This window comes from Pagrus pagrus, assembly GCF_965226575.1.
Source record: "Pagrus pagrus genome assembly, chromosome: 21".
In the NCBI taxonomy this organism is placed as follows: domain Eukaryota; kingdom Metazoa; phylum Chordata; class Actinopteri; order Spariformes; family Sparidae; genus Pagrus; species Pagrus pagrus.
Window position 1 is genome coordinate 2,059,938 of NC_140208.1, and position 26,584 is coordinate 2,086,521.

The 26,584-nt window shown below is 41.8% G+C and overlaps 1 protein-coding gene across 2 annotated transcripts; it reads left to right on the forward strand.

Moving 5' to 3' along the window:
* The first annotated feature begins 5,316 nt into the window (after positions 1-5,316).
* On the forward strand, positions 5,317-26,125 carry htra1b (HtrA serine peptidase 1b). Of its 2 annotated transcripts, none has more exons than XM_084341707.1 (10): positions 5,317-5,912; positions 11,944-12,043; positions 12,197-12,311; positions 12,559-12,648; positions 20,767-20,961; positions 21,469-21,501; positions 22,623-22,737; positions 23,501-23,558; positions 24,737-24,832; positions 25,923-26,125. In XM_084341707.1, exons 1-10 carry the CDS (start codon positions 5,447-5,449, stop codon positions 26,089-26,091), a joined length of 1,437 nt encoding a protein of 478 aa, XP_084197833.1. In that variant the 5' UTR covers positions 5,317-5,446; the 3' UTR covers positions 26,092-26,125. The 2 variants fall into 2 exon arrangements, with proteins under 2 accessions (XP_084197833.1, XP_084197834.1); XM_084341708.1 differs by having other exon boundaries at positions 5,317-5,906.
* The last annotated feature ends 459 nt before the right edge of the window (positions 26,126-26,584 follow it).

Here is a 26,584-nt window from a genome sequence, read left to right on the forward strand (position 1 = left end):
AGTAGAATAAAGAGCGAGAAAGTCTGCAAAGGGAGACGTAAACGGTGTGTTATATTAACTTCTTAACTGTCGCTGGCAATCGACCTACTGAGTCGTTTAGGTTCGACCAGATAGATTGACACAAAACTTTATAAAAACATTATTTTTCCTCTCAGGCTGAAGTGTAACAACATCAGTGATCCTCTGACTTTTCATCCGGTGCCATCCTCACTTCAAATTTTCAGCTTGTCCAACACGTCGATTTCTTTGCAAAGCGCTAATTAGCAACATTAGCACAAGAACACGCTAAACGAAGACAGTGAACATGGCAAACATTATAACTGCTAAAGATAATCATGTCAGCATTGTCTTTGTAAGCATGTTGGCGTGCTGAAGTTAGCATTTAGCTCAAAGACAAACATGGTAGCATGAGTGCAGAAATGAATAAATTCAGTACTTTGTTGCCTGATGAAGGATGCCAGATGTTTTTATATCATACAGTATTATGTCATGTTATCAGGCTACCTCATGTTGTCTCAAGTCCAATCCAGATTCTGCACACACCTTAGAACCTAGAAAGATTAAGTCAGACCTGAATGAGCGAGATGGACCACGGACAGTTGGCCTCATACCTGGTCCAGGTCAGGTCAGGGTCTTAATCTGCCCAAGTCGTCTAAATCCAGCGTAAACCTGGCAGAATGACATGAGGAGAATGTTTTCCACCAAAGATTGAGATTTTGAATCCAGTGATGTTTTCAATAGGAGGACGAACTGTTTCTGGATCTGTTTTAAGTTGTAGATTTGTCCTAGTTTGACTGTATGATCTCAAAATGTCAGATCCAGACTTGTTTGCTTTGATTTCAACCACAATTAGCATCAAAGATCTGACGTTTCAGTGAAACTGGAGGCTGCCGAGCGGCTCTGACATGAGGACTTCACTGGACTGTGTGCACAGATGGGAGGAGGCCTGAGTCATCTGAGAGACAAACACACACATATACAACACACTCTGCACAGGCCTGGCAGCTGCACGGTAATATATGCCAACTCTGACATTGTTGTTGTCTCTTTTGTCTTTTTCACGCTCTCTTTTTCCAACTCGGACACGCACACACATAAATCAAAGCATTATTGCCAACTGACTCAACTTTAGCAGAATTAAACTGATATATCACACACACAGACACACACACGTACACAAACACACACTCAAACTCCCAGTTTCCAGGAAAGCCAGAGCGTTTGAATATCCTCCAGTGGACTTCACATCATAAACAGGAGTGATGAGCTGTCCAACTGACTCTGGAGCCGAGGAGAGACAGGCAGGCAGAGGACACGTCCACCAGGACTGGAGCTTTTGTTCATTTACTATATTTTACATCTTTTTGATGTTAATTCTGACTTATTTTACATGCATGACTGACAGAAAACATTTTAAAATCCTGTTTCCAAGGTGAAGAATCTTCTATCTTTTAAAATCAGCTTCAGCTCATTCGTTCCTATTCAGTTTTGTTCACTTCTAAAATGAAATAAATGTAAACTTTTGGTTTCACGACTCAGCTCTCTGGTGCATGAACACAAACTCATTACAAAATGCAGACTGCTTTATTGTTGAGAAATGGACATAATTCGATTAAGCAGAGTGGAACAGATGATCATGTGCAGCCAGACTTTCTCCAGTTTCTGCTGTTACACCACAGTATTATGTGACAGGAAATTAAACATCCAGCATGTGAGATGAAAACAATCATATTACGTTTATTCCCCTTGTGCATTTATTATTATATAACAGCTTCATCATGTTTTAGACCACATACACTCCTGGCAAGGCCTGCCGTCTATTACATTGTTCCTTATAATGTTTGGAGTCCCTTCAAAGGAACCGGATCACCTTAACCCATTCAAAGAACCACAGAACCTGAAACAATAGCATTAGTACCCTTTCAAGGCCAAACACTCACCTTCATGTATCTTCTGAACTCATTGAAGGATGCGTGGAGTTCCTTCAACACCCCTCAAACCACTAGTGGAGCCCCTTAAACCACCAGACACTACAACAACGGATTGCCGGATGCCTGGAAGACCTTGAGGAACCCCTTCACTGACCAAAGAAACGTTAAACGGATCATTAAAATCCAATCAAAACCCCCAAGAGCTTTGCAAGGGAACAATTTCATGATCACTGAAACCCATTCAATGACCACTAGAACCTGTAAAAAAGACCATAAGTAAACATTCAAGGACCACTAACTCACCTTCAAGTATCATTGGAATTCCTTGAAGGATGCATGGAGTTCCTTCAAGACCTCTAGAATCACATCTACAAGAATAGACTGAACTCCTTTCAGACAATTAGTACCCATTTAAGGAACCCTGGACCCCTTTAAAGACCCCCAGGTGACCTTTGAGTATCTTTGAAGGACACATGAACTTCTTTAAAGACCTGATCTTGGCTCTTACGGACTAGTGGAGCTCTTTTAACCACCAGCTACTGCAAGAATCCATGGAACTCCTTCCAGGATGCATAAAAGTCCTTAAAAGCTCCCTTGAACTTCTTCATAGACTCCTGGAAACCATTCAATGACCAGAATAACCTCTCATCAGATCATTTGACAACATTTCAGTGGAACATTGTCACTGGAGTTCTTCAAAGACCATTGGATAACCTTCAAGTCTCTTTGGAAGGTGTTCAAGGGTCATTGGAAGGTCTCCAGAGACCTAGTCCCTTCAATGACCACTGGAAACTCTCAAGGGATCACTGGAACTGCTTCAAGGGCCATTTGAATCCCCTCAAAGACCCCTGGAACCCCATCAAAGGGCCTTGGAAATCTCTAGAGAACCTTGAACATACACACATTCTCTTTATTCAGTCAGTCTTGAGATCATCAGCGCAGCTCTGAGACGCTCTCATGTACGTCTCTATAGCGATGAGGGTGGCAACGGCAACACACACAAACAGAAAGACAGGAAGACGGATGAAAATCCCCTCTGTGTCACGTCCCGTCTCGGACCGATGGGAGCAGCTGGACACGAAAACCCAAAAATTCAGATATTTCAGAAACAACATAAACACATTTACTCGTTCGTAATTCAAAACCTGATTACAGGCATCGTGTTCAGCTGCTTGGACACTGAGCACAGACATATGGACGCACATTAAGTCTTGGGGTCATACAAGTGAATACCACACACACACACACACACACACACACACACACACACTGTTTGAAGCTGGTTCAAAGACATTAACATAACTCACTCTGTCACATTTGTGCGTATAGATGTTGACTCGCACTTTCACTCTCTGCCTCTCTTTATCACTCAGATTTACATGTTGTCACCACATTTATTCCAGACCTGCTCACACACACTGGAACACACACACACACACACAGACACACACACCCTTCAGGGATCCGACTCTGGGTGGATTTTCTTGGCTTCCTCCCGCAATAACTCTGAAAACTCGGCAGCGGCTGGAGCCTTCTGACACAAAACACAACAGCAGCAGCTCTGTGGTGAGTCGAGCCGGACAGGAAGGAAATGAGCCCCAGCAGAGGCTTTGCAGTCAGATCACACAGCATGGAGGGACGACTGTGGAGCTGATTGTCAGTTAATTACGTGTAAATATTTACCAACCGGACCAGAAACAGAGAGCTGAGTGTGGCTGTAAATACTGTCAGTAAAGTTCACAGAGAAAGTGAACTGGCTGGAGTTTTGCTGCAAAAATTACAGAGGAGAAAATTTGACCTATTAGGAAATAAATGCACGGATTAAATCCAATTAGCATCTCCCAGAGGCTGCAAGGACCAAACACACAACACACTCATGATTTAGATGTTTTTAAAGAATTACCAGTAGTTGTACTGTTACTATGCAGGTTACTTGCTGCATCGTAGCCATAGTAGCACATTTAAATTGATTTTTTTTTGTTGGCATTGTGAAGGCTAATGAGCGCTGGCTGCACTGTCTGACACTGGTAAATGAATACATCTGGAGACCTGCTGCAGTCACCACAGCTAAACTAGCTGTTGATGGTCGGTATTAGAGAGTGAGATCTTCCAGCAGTGAGAACATTTAATTCAAAATCCTGCAGTGCTGCTTGAGTTTGTAACATTTAAGCTTTAATGTCTCCATTTCGATCACTGGCACTCGAGCAGCCACAGAGCACTGAAGGTTCAGGATTGTTTGAGGTTTGAAATATTTCAACATCAGGGAGACAAATCACTTACTTCAACACTGTCGTCTGCAGAGCTGGACATGTGATGTCATAGAAAACCTTGACATTGAGTGTTTAGTGGTCAGAACAATTGGCAGTTTCTGAAACAGAGCTCTGCGTCAGGCTGCTAACGACGCGTCTGCTCTCTTCTAAATAAAGGTTACCGAGGTGGTGACTGACACTCACGGACGAACGATTCACTTCAGGCGTGTGAAGTCACTAATTTGTGTTTGTGGGTCGCAAACAACTGGCTGCACAGTCAATTAGAAGGCTGTGGACATTGTTGTGTCGTCAGTATGAATGCACAAAAACACAGTTCAGCATTACTGACGTTTAAAATCTTTTTTTAAAACCAAAAATGTGTTTCTTTTTCAGAATGAGCTCGCTCATCCTCGGGTGAAATAAAAACTGTGTTTGAGTCAGGAATTCAGACAAAAGTGTGAAATCAGATCATCACAATCCATCCATCCCGGTCTCTCTGTCTCTCACTTCCAGAACAACCGGCACAGGCTAGCGAAGATCTGTACAACAGCAGGCGCAAAGGGGGCGCTAGAATCAACATTAACTCAAAGTTCCTCATAGTTGCTTTAAGTATATTTAAAATAAAAATACTTTTGATATTTGCAGTAATTATATCAGAAACTTTAAGACTTACTCAAATAATATATGTATGTGTGACTTCCACTTTTATCAAAGTAACATTTTGACACTTCTTTACTTTTACTGACTTTTGGGGACTTTTTACAGCACTGAGCAAGTGGACTTAAAGCATCCGAGTAAAAGTACTGTTCTTCCAGTCCGGCCCATTTGCTTATAACTGAACATTTTTTTCATCTCAGGCTCCAACAATCATTTTTTATCAATAATATATATATGTTTAAATGATTTAAGTCCTTTCCTCTGAAAGCAGATAAATGAGATACTAATAAAAGTGCAAGTACTTCAATACTTCACTACTTAGCACAGGTGTTCACCAGCAGCAGAACTGTGCTCACCTACACACCTCTCCACCACCCCACCATCCCCTCCTTCCATCTGACAGACGTCACGCACGCCCACCAATCGCCTCGTGTGTTTACCCTGCAGCTTTTATAAACCGGGACAGCTCCACTCTGCATCAGTGTGAGTCCTGACCTCCATATTAACTAAGAGCGCACTTTGAATCTTTTAAACTATAACTTAGCATTTTATATCGACTTGAAGTCTAGTTTCTAGTTTCTATACAAGTTTATTTTCGAGTTTCCCATCATGCGTCTCCAGTTAGTCCTGTGCGTAATGGCCGTGCTCGTCTGCCCGTATCTGCTCGCCGAGGCGCGGATAGCCAAACGCTTCGCCATCGGCTGCCCGGAGAAGTGCGACAAGTCTCAGTGCTCGCCGATCCCCGCGGACTGTTTGGCCGGCGACGTGCTGGACAGCTGCGACTGCTGCCCGGTGTGCGCGTCCGGCGAGGGCGAGCAGTGCGGTGGCACCGGAGAGCGTGAGTGCGCCGAGGGGATGGAGTGTGTGGTGACCGACGGCGTGGAGGTGTCCGCCACCGTCAGACGCAGGGGCAGTGCCGGTGTGTGTGCGTGCACCAACTCCGAGCCGGTGTGTGGCAGCGACGGCGTCTCGTACCGGAACATCTGCGAGCTGAAGCGCGTCAGCAACCGGGCCATGAAGCTGCAGCAGCCGCCGGTGATCTTCATCCAGAGAGGTGCCTGCGGGAAAGGTAAAGGTGAGAGCTCTGTGTGTGTGTGTGTGTGTGTGTGTGTATGTGTGTGTGTGTGTGAGAGAGAGAGAGAGAGAGAGAGAGACAGAGAGAGAGAGAGAGGGAGGTTGTATCTTAAGAAATTCAGAGGAAAAGTAAAGAGAGAGCCAAGTGTGATAAGCCTGAAATATTTCAATGTGTGTGCGTGTGTGCGTGCGTGTGTTGGATGTGAACTTGGCTGACCTCACCAACAGTTCACACTCATTGCTCAGCAGCTTCTTCCTCTATCTGTGGATCAGAAAGTTCTGACCTTATCACATCTTCCAAAGAGTCCAAAAATATTCAAATTAGCTTTATCTACACATTCATGAGGTCAAACATGAGGCTGCTCTGTGGCCCCGACAGCTTCCCCCTAATAACACTCTGCAGCAAGCGCAGCAGTGAACTAAACCAACCTTTCTCATCCCCTCATCATGGGTCAGGTTACTTGTAATGGTTTGCTGAAGACAGATTTTCTTTCCTGTTTCCTGTGGTGCTGCAACTCGCATTTTGTCTAAAACACTCAAACTTTGAAATACCCATCGATAAGAAGAGCTCTTAGGGTCCAAAACTGAAAGATATTCAATAAACCATGATGTCAGACAGAGGAGAGCAGCAAACAAGAGGATGTTGTTGAGAAAATGAATTCAACAAAAACTTTATGTTAGACAGATTAATCGTCATTTGCCTGCAGGAGCTGCAAACAGTTACCAACTAGTGAGTGAAAGTGACTTTGAGGAAATGCTCGGTGCTGAAGTGTGTCACATTGCAGTTCCTCTACTGGCCACTAGATGCTGCTCCAGTGAACCTATGATTACATTGAAGTAAATGAAAAAACTCCCAACTTCTCACTAAATTATTGTATCCTTTTAGAAAATCATCGTTTCACTGAAGCCCAGTTCAGACCAAAGATTCACCAGGAGACAAAAAACAACGTTTCAGAACGTTGCAGCAACACATACCTTTTATTTTCATCATCAGTGGAAAAGCAACTGTAGCAAGTAACTTATTCATATTTTAAGATGCTACAAATTATATCCAGTGATATAAAAAAATGAACAAAGAGTCACTGCTGTTGAGATGATACCGTCTCGTCTAGTCGCCTCGCAGTGAACCAGAAGGTTTCCAGTTTCAACTCGTCTTGTCGTGAATCTTTGATCTGAACGGGGCTTAAGCACATTAACAAGACTTATCATCACTATGAGGTTGCCAGGCAACCGGCGGAGAAACAGCCAAGAAATACAGTAGCTCGAGGATACGACCCTCCGTAAAACCCCACCTTGTTTTTACACTTTTGTACAGACTGTCCGGATTAAACAAGATGTTACATGTTTATTAGCGAGCTTTAAAAGTGCTGTTTCCCGCTGTTAGCAATATTTATGTTAGGCTAAGCTAACGGCCTGCTGGCTCCAGCTTCGTATTTATAATATGATGAGAGTGGCATCAGTCTTCTCATCCAACTCGTAGAAAGACAGTGAGTCAGCATCTTTCCTAAAATGTCAAACCTTTCACACTCAGGTTTGTTGCTACAGCTGTACTCAGCCTGGTTTAATGCCCGGCTGCTAATTTTAGCAAACTTTTGATATTTTAGATAACTGAGTCCGTTTTCTTTTATCCTCCCCTTCACTTCCCTCTGGGTGACCTCACAGACGATGCCGGGTTCTTTAGTCCACATGTGGCGACCAGAATTAGCAGCTGTCATAATCTGACACATCTGACAACATCAACTCACATAAAAGGAAGTTTTTATATTCGGACAAGTCACAGCATCAGTGCTCACAGTCTGACACATTATCAGAAGCTGCCTCCTCTTTCATATCTCCCCTCCCTCAAACTCTCTGTCTCTGTGGCATCTCTTCATCTGCTGATCAGTCAGATCAGCATCAGTGCCTTTCACACTGCACCAAACTCTAAAAATGGAGGTTGTTTTTTCACCTTTCTCTTTCTCCTTCTCTCTCTCTCTCTCTCTCTCTCTCTCTCACTCACACACACACACACACACACACACACACACACTTTATGTTATCTTGACAAGGTCACAATGGCTTGAAATTTGGCCAGGATGTCCTGAGTGCCTGCCCAGTGCTGCAAAAACAGACAGTGTTCCCCCTATGAGTGTGTGTGTGAGTAATGATGGAGGCATATTAAGGAGCAAACACACACACACACACACACACACACACACACACACACACACACTGAACCTGCAGCTGTGAACACACTCATTTGTTGAGTGCAGTTTCATTCGAACTCTTTATGGAGTTCAACCAGGTCTGTGTCTTCCTTCTTCTCTCTTTCTGTTTTCTCCAGCCTTTCTTATTATCTTTTCATCCTTATTGTTTCTTTCCCCTCATCCGTACCATCCCTCTTTCCAGATTTCCTCTTCCCCTCCCATTCTTTTTCTTCTTCTCCTCATGCATCTCATTTCTTCTTCCATCTTTGATCTGGTGCTCCACCAGGTATGGACGAATGAAAAGCTCTCCTTCTCCTCCTCTCTCTCATCATTTTTAGACCCTTTCTCTTTCTGTCCATCTCATCTCCATCTTATCCTCCTTCCTTCTCTCCTCACATTCCCTCCTCTTCTCTCTCATATTTCCTCTCCTCACATCTTGATCGTCTTTCTGTCTGAGGATTTGAACTTCTCGAGCACACACACACACACACACACACACACACACACACACACACACACACACACACACACACACACACACCATATAAAGTCTTCTGCAGTGATTCATCTCTTGGAGCTGATTGGCAGATTGTGTAACTTCCTGAACAGACGCAGATGTAGGTCAAACAGTCATTTTACCCACGTTTCAAGGGATCAGAATTGGTTTTCCTTCTATCATTTTTATTTTATTTTATTTTTTCTGCTTCCTGTAAAGACTTGCGAGCGCTTTGTCAGTTTGACAGGCTTGGATACAGCGTCAACAAAACACGGTTGCACAGTGACTCGGCTCCTTCAGCAACCGGAGGAATTTCTTTCCCAGTCCAGGCTCGTCCAGCACACAATGAGATTTCACTTAATGGTGCATTCAGGGACCCTAACACCTGAGCAATTATTTTGACAGTAAAATCTACCTGCTGCAGCTTTATTTACCAAGTAAGCACAATTGACCCTGTTTGACCTGAATATATGCAGCGCTGTTACCGACACCCGCAGTGTTTCTTCGCTCATCTGACTGCCTCCATTCACTTCACTTCACTTCACTTCACTTCAAAGCTGAAGCAACTGGCTCACCACTCATCCTTCAGCCAAGCATCCAGCCAGCCAAACACACACACACACACACACACACACACACACACACACACACACACGCACCCACACACACACAAACACACACACACACACAAACACATCAGTGTCCTCCAGACGGTCTGCTGCACCTGAAGTCGGGGTGAACAGAAACTGGCTCCGCATCACATCAGTTTGTAGCAGAGGTGTCGACTCGAGGCATGTGAGCTGAACTTGATTCAAACAGCAGTCACATGACTTGGAGTCTAGACAAGATTTTGACATCTTCAGACTTAATTTGACAAAATAAAAGGAGACAGAAACATTAACGACTGTCGATTTCAAGTTCAAAGCGGGAAAACTTTGGCTGAGTGAGAAAGTAGATTCAGAGAAAGAGCAAATCTACTTCACCAACAGTGACGATGTCCATCAGGATTAAGAGTTCATAAGCAAAGACTTAAAGATAAATTTGCACTAAATAGGATTTTTTGATATAGATATTCATCTGTTGATACATCTCGGCTGTTTATTAAAGTAAATTCTGAATCTAAAACTGTTTAATTATCACTATTAGCATGATTTTCTCCAAGTAACAGCATCTAGAGGGAAAAAAAGGAGTACATCTTATATATAAAACACAAAAAATAAAATGTATTAAAACCAGCATTATCTTTGAAAACTACAGCCACTCCATATAAAAAGTCCCAGGACATGCTGTTATTGGTTCGCTTGGGTTAGGGTTAAGTTTTATCAGCTCCACCTGCATGACCTGTTTAACCACTGAATGGAAAAGAAATGATAAAACGTGGAATGAGGTGATAACCGGTCGAGCTCAGGGGCTCGGCTGTGATAAGATCTGAAGGCAGCTGCTGATACGTGGAGTGAATGAGTTGAGATCCTGCAGATCTCTGACCCTGAGGACACACAGAGACATGGAGTCACTGACTCTTACATATCACTCTCATATCATAAAAGAATGAATGCTTTAGGCTGAGTTAAAGACAAAATATGTGTGCTTGGTATGTTTGAGTAAAAAAATGGTTTAACTTAAATCACTGCTGTGCAGCACTACAGGACATCCTGGGATACACAGTGACAAAGTTAGAAATGTCAAAGATTATAGCACCAGTAAATATTCATCTGTTTTGACACTAACTTTAATGTGATAATTAAAATGAAATAAATATTTTTCACTTTCTTACTCTGAAAGCCAAAAAACCCATCTGGAAGTCGTCTTACTTGGGAGTTTTGTTGGTTTTTGTTTTTGTTTTTTGATAATTTTTTTATGAGCCTACGACTTTGCTTCTATTAACAGCTGACAGGATGTAAATGTTTGAATAACACGCTTAACCTGATGGTTTGTTACACAGAACCATCTGGACAGGAGCGGCTAGAAACTGTTTGGAAAAGGGCAGACACTCACAAAACACTTGGCAGGTCTTTGGACAAACTTTCAACCAACCAGACCAGCGGTAGGAGAGTGCTACCACCAGCTGGTACATAAAACGAAGTCAGTCGGGAGAAGAGCAAAAACATTTTCAGTGTCGTTCTTTTCTTTTCAGTTAAATAAAGTTCTCCAGTTCTTATATAACTGATGCTAAGGCAGCTACGCTAACATCTTGAGGAGCCGCCATTGTTGTTTTCAAACACAACATCACACCTAAAAGCTGAAGCTGCCAGTAGTTCCTCAAAGGACACTGACTTCCACCAGAAGCCTTGAAGGTTGGATTTCAAGATAAAGTGAGGAGCTAATGTGAAAGAGACGCTGCTGTTCTGGAGCACTGTCACGCTACGTTATGTTGATGCATCAAACCACAAAGACTCGAATGTCCCCGGGAAGTTTTACCTGGTAGTGTGTGTGTTGCCCTGTAACTGTTTGTGCACCACAGAGAGCATTTTACACCTTTGTTTTCAATATTTTCATGTGTTGCTTCTATGGTTGCCCTCATGTTTGAATCAGCCCCAGCTGCATGTGATCATTCAGTTTTCATCGTAAACAGTCTTTGTTTCAGTGCGTAGTAATGTCTGTATGTCAGGTCCCATGTGCTGCTTCAAATCACTCCACTTTGAGAAAACATGTTTTTCGACACCGAAAAGCGCAGATGGAGGAAAGTGTCTCCTAACCGGTCCCAGCAGGTCGGAGTCAGGGGAACTTACTAACGACCAGTGAAATGAGAAAAGAAAGATCTGCAACTGTGACAGATGTTGCAGCACAGCTGGAGTGAAACCAAAATGGAGTTATGTAAGGTGACAGCAACGGTTACATATGGACTGTTACCAATTCGTCAAAAAACATCCTAACATCCCTCTCCTGCTATCTCTCTGTATGTTTGAGGCTCTGAGTCACTTCCTTTGTTTTATAAGCATCAGTGGACGCACTAGACGTCCTGCAGCTGCTCTCTGATGTACAGTTAATGTACCGTTCTGCATCCATATCTGGTTTTGGTTTGACACAGCAGCTACAGTTTGGGTCCAATCGCACCATCCTTCAACACCACACATCATGCTTCAGGTGAAACTCAGGAAACTCAGACGAGGCTTTATGCCCAATGAGGGACGACGGTTAGTGATGATTTCCCAAGTAGCATTAGACATTGATCAAACCTGGCAACACAAGCCCACAAAACAAATGATTTACAGACTGTGGCTATGAAGTGGTCAGCCAGGATGTGTGTGTGTGTGTGTGTGTGTGTGTGTGTGTGTGTGTGTGTGTGTGTGTGTGTGTGTGTGTGTGTGTGTGAGATACAGTTCATTGACACTGTGTCTTCCTCCCTTCAGCCCAGCAGAACCCAGACAGTCTTCGTTACAAGTACAACTTCATCGCTGACGTGGTGGAGAAGATCGCACCTGCTGTCGTTCATATTGAACTTTACCGCAAGTAAGAGAAACTACCTGAACCAACAAAATACACAAGAAACTAGCTGTTCGTGCATGTTTACAGTCTTTAAAATTATGACTTGGTAGCTCTTATTTCTCAGCGTGGCCACTATAAGACAGAAACACGTTCCCGTCTCTTTCTCTTCCTGCTCAGGATGATATTTTCTAAGCGTGAGGTGGCAGTAGCCAGCGGCTCTGGGTTTGTTGTGTCAGAAGACGGACTCATAGTCACCAACGCCCACGTGGTGGCCAACAAGCACCGAGTAAAGGTACGCAAAGCAGCTGTACAGCCGTCAGTGCAGGGGAAAGATAGTCACTTGTGTTTTTGAAATAAACTGTATTGGTGCTAACGCTTCTTTCAATTCTTGTAATTTCTCGTTGTTCATATTATGATGTTGTTTCACACTTTGAAATTATTTTATGACATTGAAAGTGATAACTTCAGACTATCTAATGAATTGGCAGTGTTTTGGAGGATGGCAATGTGACTGGTACTAAACTTTTCATTTCCTCCAGGTGGAGCTGAAGAGCGGAGCCACATTCGACGCCAAGATCAAAGATGTGGATGAGAAAGCCGACATCGCGCTGATCAAGATCGATGCACCGGTAAGCAAACGTTTTGAATTATTGTTTTTGAGGGGACTCGCCTTCAATTTGCCTTTAAATCATGAAATTTTGAAATTTGCATTTTGTTGTCAGCCTCCCCGTCTACCGTGCTCAATGTCAGATATTCACCCCACGAATTGGGAAGTGATGCAAGTTAACCAAGAGGAAAGTAGAGCTGAAGCACAAAAGAAGCTGATATTTGTAATAATATCAAGAAACCTCATCCGGCCTCGATTTACTCTCTAGAAACTTCCCGTCTTGTGTCCTCATGTGCCCCCTTTCTCCTTCCTGCTTCTCAGACAAACCTGTTTTCTCTTTCCCTTTGTGCTTCTCTCCTCTCCTCCCTGTTTTTTATTTTCCAAAAAAAATTCAGGTATTTATTGCTGAAAAATATGCTTCCCTGAACCTGTTTTTAATTCTGTCTCAGTGGGATCTCTGAGGCAAGGCACGTCAGTAAAATAATATCGTGACTCATGAAAGTGGATATCTGTGGAGCAGGTCAGCAGACAGAGGGATTTTTTTTTCTCGCAGCACTTTGTTTTGGTCCAGGGATGACTGGACGACCGGGTTCAGTTCAGGAAGCGAAGTTTTCCACAAGATTTGTGCGGTGGAAAAACATTTTTAGCATAACAAGGTCAATGTGTCTCATTTCCGTGCAGACATTAGGCAGTCAGAGCTGCATCATCCTGACAAGGTCAGACACTTAAAGGGGAATGTTGTCTATTTTTATGGGTAAAATTCAGAAATATTGATGCCAGAACAAAGTGCTGAAATAAATCATATCTCCAGGTTATATTTAGAACTGCCTTGAGGAGTTTGAGATCCATTAGACCCCAATTTAACGACCAAATAAATGACCAAAGCATTCAAAAGCAGCCTGTTCATGACTGAGTGTAGCTAAAGTTGTAGATCTATAAATAGGCTGAATAAAAGAAAGAGATGAAGTCCAGCTGTGCTTACGGAAGTAGACAGGATGCCTTACGCAACTCTCATCTGGAGTCTGTTCTCACAATATTAAAAACACAAGATTTGAGAATTTTAAAGTCTTAAAACAATATTAGATCGGTCTTTCTAATGACCCACATATTTTAAGGTCCAATGCAAACATTTCTCATGCAGGGTCATGAGAAATGTTTGCATTGGACCTTAAAATGCAGTGTTGTCTAGTTATCATCTCCATAAATCACAAAAATAAAGAAATTATAATCCATTATAAACCTGAAAACTCAAAATATATATACCATAGGATATGTCAATGTAGTTAAAATAAGATTATGTAGTTTTAAACTCAATGTAGGTCAGATTTGGGTGACTGTGTCCTTGCCCCCTCCAGTCAGGATGGCAGGTTCAGACCTGCTAATGCCATCTATACACAAACATCCTTCCTGCCATCTGGAGCTGCAATCAGCAGGTTTTGGGGGAATTGAAGATGTTTCCACAGAGTCGCACAAACAGGCAACAGATGAGAAACGTTAGCACATGCATGGTGGTGGTATTTTAAAACTGGTGCCAGTTTTCAAAACTTTTAAATTAACAACATTTGCTCATCAAATATTCAATTCAACTGGAAAACTGGAAGAATGAAGAAATGTGATCCGTCAAACAGTAAATGTGCCAAATAACAAATTACAGGTTCGGATATGTTATTTAAGTTAAAGTAAGGAGAAGTTTCTGGGCAGTATTTCACTCACTTGAATATAAAAAAATCTATTAAAATCTATTTATATCATTTGATATTCAAATATATTCAGATGTCTGAAATAAGTGTGTTTATACGAGTTTGAATGTCAGACATCTGATGCAAGGTCCACGTTTAAAATTTGACAGATTCTCAATGAAGGTTCTTCTGTTCCCGTCACCAAAAAAATCTGCTGTTGTTTTTCTCTAAATGTGTCTCAGATTTAACTTTAGATACGATGTTTGATTGGCAGAATGAGAGCCGCCCGTACACAAACAAACAAGTCAACACACTGAGACACTGACCCTGCAGGATGTGAGTTCATGTTTGCCGGTCAGACAGAGATCATGGTTTTCCTCTGCATGTTTGGGCGGAGCAGCAGGGTGTAACTGGAGCTCCGGGGGATGAAATTGTGCTGAAATCCACAAACTGCTCAGCACTTGTGGTTTGTGGTTTACATGCACACAAAAACCAAAGAGACCAACTGTACGTCTGCACAGATATGCTGTCTGCACACACCCACATCCATCCCAGCGTGCACACACACACACTTTCACTAGCTTACACTAAAGTTTGTCTCCATCTTGTCTGCTTGAGATTGCTACTGAGGCAGCTCTCGTCTGAGCATGTGCAGGCAGCAGTCTTAAATCATCCAGTAAAGCCTCACGGCGATATTCCACCTCGATCCAGCATCCATCATTTTCCATGACACATGTCTGTGAGCAGCTTATGGAAACTGCTCTCAGCTGATCTGATCAGCTTTCACAGATCTGATTTAACAGGCCCGGACGTCTGAAGGCCAACGGCAGCGTTTGATCCATACTAATACTGTTTACTACAAGTGTTGATGGAGCCACTGCTGCTACTGTAGACACCTACACCTTAACATTTCTAGTGAGTAAGAGCAAGAGAGATCATTTTGAAGTTTCAGAGATACAAATATAGAGAAGAGGAGAAAATATTTGTTATTAATCATAGTTTGATGTGAGCAGCTGTTTGCACAGGGAGTGGATTCTCTGTGCTCACTGCTTATTTTTCATGTCACACATGTTATCCTCTCAGCAAATTCCTCAGAGAGTTGGCAAGTCTCTGTTCTGCTTGTATAACTAGACAACTGAAAGGCCCGGTTCTGCCCGGAGAAATAGGAAAGAGAGGAAGGCAAGTGAGAAGGAAGAAGAAATGAGAATAATTACTTTACATTCATTTCTTTTGCATGTTTTTGTGGTTCTGGTGCATGTTCATCAAGTGTCAGGTGGATACTGTGCAACAGAACAGACAGTTTACACATGCAGCAGATGTGGAGTTGTGTTTCCGGCCACCTGATTTCAGTTTGGTCAACTCCTGTGAGAAAAATGTCTGACTCTTTAGCTGCTGAATGCTCCACTATATTCACCGACCGTGTCTGTCTGCTGTTTGGTGCTGGGCAGGTGGTGCACAGTGGTTTTATCAAAGCTTTTTATCTGAAAACAACTGCCTGTTGAGTCTAGGAACAAGGTTCATGAGAGCACTGGCTGAGCCAAAACAGCAAAGTTGCAGGTTTTTAAACCAGAACTAAACTAAACTGACCTAAACTTACACGACAGGAAATGTCACCAGATGTCCTTAAAATATCCAGCGGTGTGACTTGAACTGTGCTTGGCAGTTTGGTCGCTGGCCTTGTTATAACGGCACCGCCATCCCCTCCACCTCCTGGTGTGAAAGGTGGCTAATAAGCATATGATGATGTGATATGCCACGACTGGTATAAATGTCAACCTTTGATTTATCTGTGGTTTGTAGAAACGTTACCTGCCAACATTATATCCTGGAGACTGGGCTGCACATTCAAGTCGTGTCAAGTTAGAAAAGGATTACAGCAGTTTACATACTAAACCAGCTTAAAGTTGTGGATTTTCCAGAGTAACAAAGACTTTCTTTTTCAGTGCTTTGAGTGCTAAAAACAAGTGTGTGTCTGTGTTGACCTCAGTTGTAATTTGGTGGCAGTAGTGGTGAAGATCCTAGTAACAAAACCTTGTTATAAAACAGAACTAACTGCATGGTCAGACACCACTGAGTGAGACATTTTTGTGTGCATGTGATTTGAGATAACCGACCCTGTAACAAGCTTACTGTACTTGAGATTGTACAGAGAGAGCGATATAATGAGAAGGAGAGGATGATGAGCGAGGACAGGAGGGATGAACAAAACCACTGCTTTGTTCCTTGTGGTCTTTGTTTGGTTGTTGCACTCCGCTGTGTCTGCGTCTCTTAATTACTGAACGCAGCCCCTCGGCTCTGTAATCTCACCCGAACAAAGTGCTGTCATCCTGAAAACCAGCGAGCGAGGAACACGGTGATTTTCCTGGTGGGCGGAGCTCCGCAGGCTGCGTGTTGGACGGTGGCTTCAGACGGTTCTGGTTGCGGTTCATTACAGGCGGACAGAGGAGCTTTATGTAAAGCTCTGATTAGAAGAGCTCAATGAATCCATTCATAACCTTGTTTAGGTCTGTGTACAGTTTGTTTGTTGGTGAGTTAGGAGGGAGTTGGTGTGGGGACTGACCTCATTAGGATATATACAGTAATCAAGTCTGGGATTTATTACAGAAGTACTCAGTTAGGGCTGCAAGTAAAGATTATGTTCATTGTCAGTTAATCTGGAGATCATTTTCTGAATTATTCAATTAATTGTTTGATCTCTAAAATTTCAGGAAATGGTGACAAATGTTGATCAGTGTTTCCTCAGATGTCTTGTTTTCTCCACAACTCGAAGATATTCAGTTTACTGTCATAGAGAAGGAAATAAACCAGAAAACACTCACATTTAAGAATCTGGAATCAGAGCGTTCAGACTTTTTCTTTAAAAAAATACTTGATTCATTAAAAGTTGACAAATTCCTTGACTTGCAGTCGAACATTTACATTTATTTTAGCACAAACTGATGAGGAACAAGACAAGTAACTTTTATGAATCACAATCAGAATAAAAAATAAAACATATATAATCAAAGAAATAGTGTTTACTGTATTTTTAGACGTGTATATTTAATCAAAAGTATACAACTTTTCACAATAACACTATCAGTATCAGTGCATATGTTGGCTGATACGTAACAAGAATTTGCAGGACAGAAATTATATGGTTAATATTTCAATGAATACACTCAACATATTTCATTTGGTCGTTATGACTTCTGGAAAAACATCAGATAATACGTCACAAAGTCAGCAAACGAGACTTAATGCAACATTATTAAAAGTCAATATAACATGAGATTTCTCGAAATAGTCTCCTGTGAAGGTTTAAATGTCTTTGACATGAAGTCGAGTTGCATTTACACATTTGTGCTTTTTGTGCAGAAGTCTAAATTTTGTTGTTTAAACTTTAATAATCATCTGCGGAGGAAACTGGCTGTTTTAAGTATTAACAGCGGCATCATATCTTGAGCATGATTTCATTTTACTGGTCTGGAGTGTTAACAGAGTATGTGAGAGGCACAGAGAGGCTGAGACGCTCACTAAAAATCAAACTTTGGCTCCCGTTTCAGGCTCCACATTTTAATTTGCTTTGTCATGCTCCATGACTCATCCACACAGCGAAGCACACTCCAAAGTGTCAGTCATGTACAGATGTGTCGAGCATACCTGTGGTTTTTAGACAAGCTGTTCTCACATGTCAATCAAACTTGCGTAACAGAGAGGGAAAAGATTTGGTTTGCATTTCATCTTCACTGGATGTCTGGAAATGTCTTCGTCATTCCTCAGCTGCCCTGAGATATAAAACACATTCACGTCTGTCACAGTTGTCATCTGGTTTCTGCTTCGTTTCATGTGCCATTCATTCCTTCTTCTCCCCTCTCTCTCTTTCAACTGATGTTATGTTGCTGAACCCGACCAAAAGTGGGTCAGACTCTTCAGGCTTGTTACTTAACAGAGGAAATGGGCAACAGATGTGTCTATCGTCACCAGGGAAACGAGATGCACACACGCACTCATTGACAGACAAATAGACGCTCGTCATGCTCGGTGGAGGGTTGTCGATGAAAGTCGGGTCCGAACATCGCGGCTGCTTTATGTCTCACTTTTTCTGCTCGGCGTCACATCTGGGGCCGAAGTAGGTTAGTAGGACGACTTTCAGGAAGTTAGCGCACAGTTCACGGAGGGTCGGCCAATCAGCCAACACCACTGCAGACGGCTGAGCCAATTCAACAGTGTCTTAAACTCATAGATGTATTGAAAGAGTTGGACACTGCGCAGGAAGTCAGACGTGCTGCCAGTTTGGCCGAGTACTGCAACAAAAAATCTCTTGTGGATCAAAATTTTCCCCTAAAACCAAAAGAGTCTGTTAAACTGCTGACAGGACACATTGAACTGCACATACTTGTCCAGTGGAGACCATGAGTGTAATTTTAAAGAGAGTAAGTATAGTGCTTACTGAGATGGTGAGGTGTCGTATGAAAACTGAGGTTTTCTGCCCATTACTTTGCTGTCCTCCCCTCACGACCCAAGACGATGTTTTCTTACGTAAAGATGATGTTGGGTCGTTCAAATTCAATTTTTTCCTGCTTGAAACTCGAAATATTATGGCATGCTTCTTAGAATTGAGTCCTCCATGTCTGTGTGTTAAAGTGTTGGCAGTCAGAACTGCCAAGATGTCTTTTCAACCAGCTAAAAGGCGGTTTCAACATCAACGTGTCACATTATTTTGAAAGAGATTCATGTGAAGGTATTTCTCCAAAGTTCTCAAATAGTTTGTGAAAAATACTGATCATTTAAATTAGTGAGTTATATAAAGATTCACCTTGGTAAGTTTTTTTCTTTTTATCTTTACAGTATGTGTGTGACAATAACTGATGTCTCTCAGACTGAAGGTGTCGGTTTGCCGGCCAGACACCTAAAACACCGGTCAGCTGTTTCTTCTCTTTAGTCATAAAACATCCCTGAAAACTTGGTTTCCATCTGTATTTCTCTATAACATTAAACATGACATTAAATATCTGTGACTAAAGCAGCAGAAAAATAGAAATCAAACTCTTATTAAATAACCAAAACTACTTTTAAATTTAAAGTTGTGTGAGAAGCCTTTAACAACATATTTATGAATCATTATCTCTTGACGGCAAAAAGGAATTACTTTTATGACTTTAACACGACTGTGACTGTCGTACATTTCACTTCAATTCAAGGTAAACAAGGTGTGTGTGTGTGTGTGTGTGTGTGTGTGTGTGTGTGTGTGTGTGTGTGTGTGTGTGTGTGTGTGTACTGGTTCAGAATAATTAGCGGTGGCAGAGCAAACAGCAGTTTGAGTGTTTCCTGGCTTGAATAACACGAAGAGAGAAAGAGAGCGACAGGGAGAGAGCCATAGAGAAAGTTAAGAGTAACAAAATTCCATTAAAGTCTATTTTCACAGATTATTACATATAAAAGTCTTTACAGGGCTCTGGGTTCAGCGGTAATATAAACTGTGTGAGTGTGTGTGTGTTTGCAATAGTGTTCAGGCTTTTATATGAAGCACTGGGACCTGCAGGCGCTGGGATGGAAAGCTAATAGTTACGAGCTAGTTAATCAGAGACGCAGAGCTGCGACCTGAAGCCGTACAAACAACAGTACGAATATGTTGGATTTTAACACATTTACTCCGCACCATCACATCACACTCATGCTGTAATGACACATGGGTGTGATTAGTTTTATTTGGCAAGATGGGTTTGGCACATTTACATAAAATCTGGCTGGTAGAAAAGTGTTACAGCAACAGCCAAGGCAGCATTAAACTGTGTTTAACTTCCAACTGACCACATGTTGGGGAGAATTTATTGATATGATGGAGAAAAAAAGAGAAAAAAATACATTGGGGAATAGAATATAGACAGTATCCTGCTTTCATTGAAGTGTTATTGTGTTTTATGAGATACTTTACTATACTCTCTATATAGTATATATTTTCATCATTTCTAGCGTTGTCTGTAATATAACTTACCTTCACACAAGACATTAAGAATTAGTCCAACAAACACAAACAAACACGTCTGACTGACATGGTGGTCGGTGCAGGTGGAAACAAGGCTGCAGGGCTGAAATGAGCTGTCGTTGATGGTGATGTACAGTTTAGACTTTGGGCTGTGGATGGAGGGAAACCTCGTCCAGACTCAGAGCTGACTCAGCTCTCCACAGGAAGCCCACGTCTGCCTCGTACAGCTCGGAGTGAATCAACAGCTGTTTACCTCTGTGTTTACCTTCCTTCAGTCTGTCTGAACCAAAAGGTCAAAAGAGTAAAGATTGAATTGAACAGTGTGGGTTACTTCCTCCAGTAGTGACTGCAGCTTATTAACTTTATTTCCAGCTGTATTTGTCCACTCTTTCAAACTAAATTTGAAGATAAAGCTGTACTTTGTGGTGCTTTGTCTCAAACTTCCTACATTCTTCAACCAGATTTCTTTTTCTGTTTTTGTGTGGTGGAGCAGATGAAGCTGCCGGTGCTGCTGCTCGGCCGGTCGGCGGACCTGCGCCCCGGTGAGTTCGTGGTCGCCATCGGCAGCCCGTTCTCCCTGCAGAACACCGTCACCACCGGCATCGTCAGCACCACGCAGAGGGGAGGCAAGGAGCTGGGCCTCCGCAACTCAGACATGGACTACATCCAGACGGACGCCATCATCAACGTGAGTAAAGACACGGACAGACCGGCTCTGAGGCAGGGAGGTTGTGAGGTTCAACAATTTTTCTCACAAATGTCTCCAAATTCTGCTAAACTGAACATGACAGAACCGAAGTCGTTTGCATGTTTACATTTATGATAACCATGTGTGTGTGCTTGATTGGTAAAAATAAAAGTTCAGTGCAGTGTAAGTGTATTCAGTGTTGATTGTTCTGTTCAGTATTAAAATCCTCTCGATTGATCTGCTGATTGGCTGGGTATTGAAAGTGACTGAGAAAGAACATAAACATCTTTTCATAAGCAATACTCCATCTTGTTGCATGAAGTGCAGACCAGATGTAACATGAGGTCATTTAATCTACTGATGGAGAGTAAAGGGAGCAGAAGTGTAACCGCTTATTATTACACTGTTTTCTGCACTCTGCTAAAATAGTTTGTGTTGAGTCTTTAATAGACATGTACTGTTTTCTTCGCTCAAACATTTCTTGTCTTCTTATTTGTTTTCTTGCAGTACGGCAACTCCGGAGGACCACTAGTCAATCTGGTAAGTGAAAGAAAACATGCTAAGAAACAATATATCTTCTCAAATCAAAGTATTTTACCTAATATACTTATCTTTTAAGTCTTTTTAAAACAAAAAAACATCCAAGCTCCATATTTCATACTACATATAACAGGGTAGCAATCCATTTAACTTTATTCCTATTTTTTCTTTGCAGTATCATTTTACTATTTGCTTCTTTAATAACTAACCTGATTAATTAGAACATGTAGCATGTTGTAATAACAACGTTATTCATGTAGCACCTTTAAAAACAGAGTTTACAGGTGCATTGACAGACGAAGCAAAAGGAGGCAGATTAAGAAACAGCAGCGAGACCAGATAAAGTTTTTAAAAAAGACAAAGGATGCAAAAATGCAAAACCTTAATATAAATATAAACAAATAAAAAGAATTAAAGCAATAAAGAAGAAGAAGACAGGTCAACATTTCTGCTTGTAGCTTGGGGACAAACCCAATCAACATGAAAAGTGATCAGTAAAATCTTAAAATCAGTTCTCAAAGTCAAATCTTAACGAAACAGGGAGCAAATTAAAAGAAGTCAGGACTGTTGTTTTCAGATAGTGGACATCTGATGAAACCCATTTGTAAACTACATGATAAATGCTGATTAAACTCTGTGTTTCTGGCTTCACTAAAAGGGCATTTTAATGTATTTTCAGCTCTTGTTTGGGGAGCTGAAACTGAATGTTTTGGAAATAGAGTAAGCAGTCATGTAATGTTTGTATCACCCTGGGATTCAAGCGAATCTAACTCTCACATCACCTCTCCCTATCTCAGAAACACAGTTTCTTATTACTGGGATCACGTCCATGATGTGATGCGAAACAGAGATATATACGTAATCTCATATAAACAATCACCAAGGCTCATAAAGTCGTATTAGGAAAGGTAAATAAAGAGTTTAGGTAATGCTTGGCCAACAGTCGCAGCCCACAGCTGACTCTGATTAGAAGTTTGTTTTCAGCTGGCCGTGTCACTAAACGAAGAACAATGTGGCGTCAGAGACGCTGCTTAACGAGCTTCATGAGGAAATTAGATTTTTACTGTTGGGCGTCATTGATGGTAAATTAATGTGGGCGTTTTTATGTGCGTGCCCTGCAGGATGGAGAGGTGATTGGCATCAACACGCTGAAGGTCACAGCAGGAATCTCCTTCGCCATCCCATCAGACAAGATCAGGCAGTTCCTGGCAGAGTCACACGACAGACAGTCCAAAGGTTTGCAAACATTTAACTCTTCATTTTCTGACATTTTATCTCAGAGACAAAGAGAGACGAGGACGACATGCAATACAGGTCTAAGGGAGAACTACGCAATTGTTTATTTGGTAGGATGGAAACACATCATGGATTATGCACAACGATTAGGACTGCTGCTCATACACCAAACATTTAAGTCAGCCAGTTACCTAGAGAACAAATATAATCAAAATATGTCATGTATTTTTGATGTATTTCCATGTGGGACGGCCGGGCCAAATATTTGGCAATAACATCTGAGCATTAAAATGGTGCCTGCTTCAGCAGCTTGTAAAAAGTCTTAAATCCAGTTCCCACTGAGCCGGACATATATTAAAATCATGTGTTTATGTGCTGTCCATGACTCTCCACCATGACACACAGAGGTTTCCACCTGTAGGTGCTGTAACCATCTGTCTAAATAAGTCCAAACAGTTTCAGATAATAGAAATATTATCTCAGGACGGCTTTTGGGCACAGTATGCAGAATGTGTCCACAGTATTATCATACACAAGATGTGAGTTTACGACTGCCTCCCGTGTTAACGAAATAACTGTTATTATTGATTTAAGGTCAGGTATTTTTAGATCGACTCCAAAATGCCAAATTTCCCAAATCATCCAGTGACAAAGTTGCCTGTGATAGATCTTCACAGAGAGACTTTTTGACAGACAGTTAGTCCTTACGTGAACATATATTAATGATTGTTTCTGCTCTTGCACTTTTCCTTGTGTTCTTCAGGTAAAACGCACCATAAGAAGAAATACATCGGCGTCAGAATGATGAGTCTCACACCAACGTAAGTTCCTGTGTCTGATGACGTCACGACACCATTTAATGTCATTAAATCATAATGAAACTGCTGGAACATCTGTTTCGTTTTTGTGGTTAAGGTTAAGGCAATTTTGGGAAGATATTTTAGGAGGAAAAAACAGTTGAGGTCATGTTTAAGTTGTAAACCATCAGTATATCCATTCTGTCCTAATTGTAGCGTGAATAAAAGGTCTTTCTTTTTCTTGTTTCTGGGAGATCAGACTATTAAGTTGTGTAAAAAAAAAAAAAAAGCCAAAAACATCTGAGATGTTACGCAGTGAGATGAGGCAGTCTGATTAATCTCCCCAGATCCCTGAAACCGATGTTTCTCAATCTTGACTTTCATATATAATAAGGGTGGTGATCGTATTGAAAAGGTGACCTCAGCTTTAGATATCTGCCTTCAAATGATGAGTTTCAACAGGAATGTAAGTCGACCCAGGCCCGGTCCGCAGCCTACAGATCACAGTAACACCCAAGCTGCCCCTCGAGAGCGTCTCACTCCAGGAAACACCCCGAAACAGCCAAACAAGCGTCCGTTTCTCTCTCGTCACGACACTGTGCCTACGCTCTGCTTACGTATAGGCACAAAAACCACTTGGTTAGGGTTCGGAAAACATCGCTGTTTGGCTCAAAATATTTGTTTTTCACCACAAAAATGGCTGGAAATTACTGGAACTGACACAGTGTGTCCAACCCTCAAATCTCAGAAACAAAAATGAAAGGTTCACTGTGATGAATGACCTGTCTTATGTCTTCATGTCTCTGTAAGATGATTTTTATTGTAAACTGAAATAAACTGAACCCATTGTTGCACAATTTTAGCTTTTTGTGTGCCTGGATCTTGTTGGCTCGTGTCAAGAAGAATCTGTTGAGCCTCAACAGCTTGAAAAAAATAAATTCATGTTGACTGGATGATACAGGTGTCCCGTGGACCAGTCAGCACCAAGACACATAAACACAATCAGATCTGTACTGTTGAAGTTGCAGCTTTTTTAAGCTCGAGTGTCACCATTAATCAGAGCAATGCCTCACATGTTGAAATTTAAAGTGAGTCATGATGCATCACCCCTTCGAGTTGAATTAAAATCAGACTGGTGTGGTGTGGACATTTAGCACAAAGCCTCATGTTTTGGCTGTTTTTCTCTTGGTTTTCTCCGCCAGGCTGGCTAAGGAGCTGAAGGAGAGGCAGTCAGACTTCCCAGATGTCACCTCGGGGGCGTATGTCATCGAGGTCATAAGCCGAACTCCAGCTGAGACGTGAGTGACTCTCTTGTCACTTCTTTTTCCCATGTTGTCTGTTGTTCACTGCCCACTATGTCAAAACAACAAGTGTTTAGATAGATGGGAGGGTGCATGCTGGTCGGTACCAGACTCACTCCTGCAGGATATATGTTGTCCCTGGAAAGATTAGTGGTATCCAAATGAAAAGCTTGTTGAAAGCAAACCGCAGTGTTTCACCTGAAAAAACAGCAGGTCGAGTTTATTTTCTTGTTGTCTGCTGGGTTTATGTAGAACACAGGCGGCAGTCAGGACGAAGCTGATCTCAACATTTATTAGATTTGAACTTTCTGCATGTGAAGACAGCAGGATGTGGAAAAGTTCACTTCTGGTTTTGAAGATGCTGTTTTGCTTTTGAAACCGAGCTGAAAGTTGGCAGTGAAGGCAGAGTCATGAAATGTTTCCCACCCAGACCGCCCAGCTCCCTCTGCCAGGGAGGACACACTGCTTCAGTTATAGTTGAGCGGATTTTATTTTGCTGTGGAAGTGAACCTGAAATGAGAAGAGACTAACTGAATGCTGTGAAACAAGCTTGGAAACCCCTACCTCCGCCATGGATGCACCAGCCTCTAAATTTGTTATTTTGATGAAGGAAAAAGGTTGAGGCAAGTTTTATTCATTCAAATAATTGAAGTAGTTCTGGAGACAATTGCAAATTACACAATCCAGACCAAAGTAATCAGTTGTTGCTTGATCCTCGTCCTAGCTTCACACCACATTTACTTCAGTTATTACATAAAGGAAATTAAAATCCTCTGGAAACACATTGTAAGTATTTCTCCATTATATATACAGCGTACAGTAAGAGACTACATACGCGAGAAACAAGGGCCGTTAAAAACAACAGAAGTGGAACAGAACAATGCACTGTGCATATTTTCAGGGAAAGGATATATAAAAAAAATTGAAAATAATTGATATAACCTGAGATATCCTGTTAAAGACAAGACAAAACTCCACTAGCTACTGCAGCAACATTGTACATATAATGTGTAACATTTTAGCATTAAAATGTCAAAATTACACTTAAAATGTATTTGCTTGTGTCACTCTTCTTTCTCGATGACAGAGCCGGCCTGCAGGAGAGTGATGTCATCATCAGCATCAATGGCGAGCGAATCACCTCGGCGAGCGATGTTAGCGCCGCCATAAGGCGGGACGAGACGCTGCGGACGGTGGTGCGGCGAGGCAACGAGGACGTCATCCTCACCATCACCCCAGACGAGATTGAGCCTTGACCTCAACCAACAACAGTCAACTCAACAACCCAAACAGTGAACCAATCCCGAGCTGGCTCTCAGTGTTTTTCAACCAATTATGAACATTTTTGAAAAACCAAGCAACCAATAGGGGTGTGTGTGTGTGTGTGTGTGTGTCTGGAGCCACACTTACTGCGTTTAAGAACTTGTAATTATTAGTAGTCTTCCATGGTTTTATGCTTGCACACACCTTCAAAGGTCCAACTGCGTTACCCTGGGAAATGAAGCTCATGCTTCTCATGTTAGTTTGAATTTTTCTTCTAATCCAGATTTACATTTCATCCCCACGGACCTTTTCTATGCTACTAACCCCATCTGTCGCTTCACAGCGGTTACTGCAGGTTACCGTAGTTCTGTTTCATTGTGTATATTCTTGATGGAATATTTTTTTAATAGTATTTTTGTCTTTATGTGTTTGATGAATTTTTTTCAAAAAAAAAGGGAATAAAAATTCTTTACAAAAGTGTTGCCT